This window comes from Pterocles gutturalis, unplaced genomic scaffold (genome assembly GCF_000699245.1).
Source record: "Pterocles gutturalis isolate BGI_N339 unplaced genomic scaffold, ASM69924v1 scaffold9777, whole genome shotgun sequence".
Classification (NCBI taxonomy): domain Eukaryota; kingdom Metazoa; phylum Chordata; class Aves; order Pterocliformes; family Pteroclidae; genus Pterocles; species Pterocles gutturalis.
Genome location: NW_010110252.1, coordinates 21,126 through 23,096, shown reverse-complemented (window position 1 = coordinate 23,096; position 1,971 = coordinate 21,126). Strand labels below are relative to the sequence as shown.

The 1,971-nt window shown below is 43.4% G+C and overlaps 1 protein-coding gene and 1 long non-coding RNA gene across 2 annotated transcripts; both read left to right on the top strand.

The window, feature by feature from the left end:
- Nucleotides 1–172: 172 nt before the first annotated feature.
- Nucleotides 173–430, top strand: LOC104460749 (TSC22 domain family protein 1; the record flags this gene model as incomplete). Its single annotated transcript, XM_010073283.1, has 1 exon — nucleotides 173–430. A coding segment is annotated over one exon (258 nt), but the record flags the coding sequence as incomplete, so codon positions are not given.
- A 231-nt stretch (nucleotides 431–661) lies between these two features.
- LOC104461635 lies at nucleotides 662–1,583 on the top strand. The gene is made up of 2 exons (XR_727550.1): nucleotides 662–763; nucleotides 809–1,583. It is a non-coding gene; the product is annotated as an uncharacterized LOC104461635 (long non-coding RNA).
- Nucleotides 1,584–1,971: the final 388 nt, after the last annotated feature.

Below are 1,971 nucleotides of genomic sequence, written 5' to 3'. Positions count from 1 at the left end.
GGCCGTGGGGCTCGTGGCACTCGCTGGGATGCTCTTCTGCGCCCAACCAGAGCTGGGGTGGCACTGGCTCTCTGCAAAGGTGGATCCGCAGCATTTCCAGCTGAGCTGGGTGGGAGCCCGGAGATGGTGCTGGGCTGCTTTCCTAATTCAAGTGATCTCTTCTGTATTTCAGGATCTGGTAAAGAGTCATTTGATGTATGCGGTAAGGGAGGAAGTGGAGGTCCTCAAAGAGCAAATCAAAGAGCTGATAGAGAAGAACTCACAGCTGGAGCAAGAAAACACTCTGCTAAAAACACTTGCCAGCCCCGAGCAGCTTGCCCAGTTCCAAGCACAGCTGCAGACTGGTTCCCCGCCTTCCTCTTCCCAGTCACAAGGGACAACACAGCAGCCTGCCCAGCCGGCATCACAGGGGTCAGGGCCTTCAGCATAGTTCAAGATGTCATTGCCATCGTGATTGCTGGCCTCTGGACTGCCCAGAGCAAGAAGGACTAGCGGGAATCCGCCACAGCCACCCTTCATCCATTTCAATAAACATTGCAGCACAGACTGAGGACTCCATGCCCTGTACACATCAGGAGAGGCTTCTCCCCCCTGTATTACGTGCTCATCTGTCTCTCTCTCCCTCCCTTCCCCCTTTGGCTTGAAGGAGTCTTGGTTCTTAGGTTGATTGAATAAAATAAACTTCTTCCAGAGAATTAGCACAAGTACACTGGGGACTTGAGCAGCTTCTACAAATGGCTGAGAAACGAAGCTGCATGCCTGAATTTTTTTTTTGTTTTTAAATCTTCCACTCATCCAGTGACATAACTGATACAAGTGCTTTTCAAGCTTGGAAAAATGAAGAAATAGACTGGAGTAAAAAGTGATGGCTCAATCCCCCATAGTGCACTGGGGTTCCAAAGTGAGGTCTGGTGCATAGGATCTTAAGAGGAAGAGGGGAAAAAGGTAAATTCAGTGTTTAACACTTAATTGTCACCTGAAACCTTAAGTGCAAATATTTGCACCGTTTTCTGAAGCAGTGGACAGGTGCATAAAGCTGTATTATATATAGAAAGCAAGTAGGTGACGTACAGTTGGGTCATAGGATAATTACAATGAAGGTTATTTGCCTACTGTATATTTGTGTATTTAGTGTAATTACTTTGTAAAATAGAGAACTGTAACTATTTAGGTTGTACAGATTGAAGTTTAGTTGTTTCATTGGCTGATCTGAAGAAGTTTGGAAAGTTTTTTTTTATGCTACATAAATAAGAATGCACCTACACAACTGTTCAGAATTTGGCAGATTTATGCTGTTTGTGTAACTTCTGAAGTTCCCTGGCTGCTGGTTATCTTGAAGTAAATCTTTGTTCATTGTAGTTTGGTTCAAGACAGGAAAAACCACTCCAAAAAATTATCAAACCCTGCTAGCAAAGAATTTAAAAAAAAAAAAAAAATTGGATTTCCCAGTATGGATTTTTTGCATATGATCTGTATAGTAGTATGCATATGTTTTTGTGCATGTTCTCTAAACAGTTGTATCACGTCAATGTATTTAACTATTGCACTTGTCAACTTTCAATAAAGCATACAATGTTGATAAATCACTGTTTGTATATTGTACTAATTTTAACTGCAATTCAACATGTTGCAGTGCAGTTTTACATGAGCAGTGAGGTCAGGAAGCATATGGCTGGGTGTGAGATCCTCTCTGTTGGGTTCAGAGCTTTAGTTTTGGCTAAAACTGCAGCTCCCGCTTTCCACAGTTTCTTAAAAATGCAGTGAGTATGAAGTCAAGTGAAGGAGGGAGGAGTAGAGGGCCTGACTAAGAGCAAAGCTCCTTTTTTTTGTCCAACCCTGTACAGTCAGGACTGTTTGGTGCCTTCTGTACATCAAGTAGTAGATCAGCTGTAAAGGTATAAATCTCATGCAACAGTTCTTCCCTAGTAGCAAACGGCCCTTGCCTGGGCACAGGTCATCCCATGCTGGCAG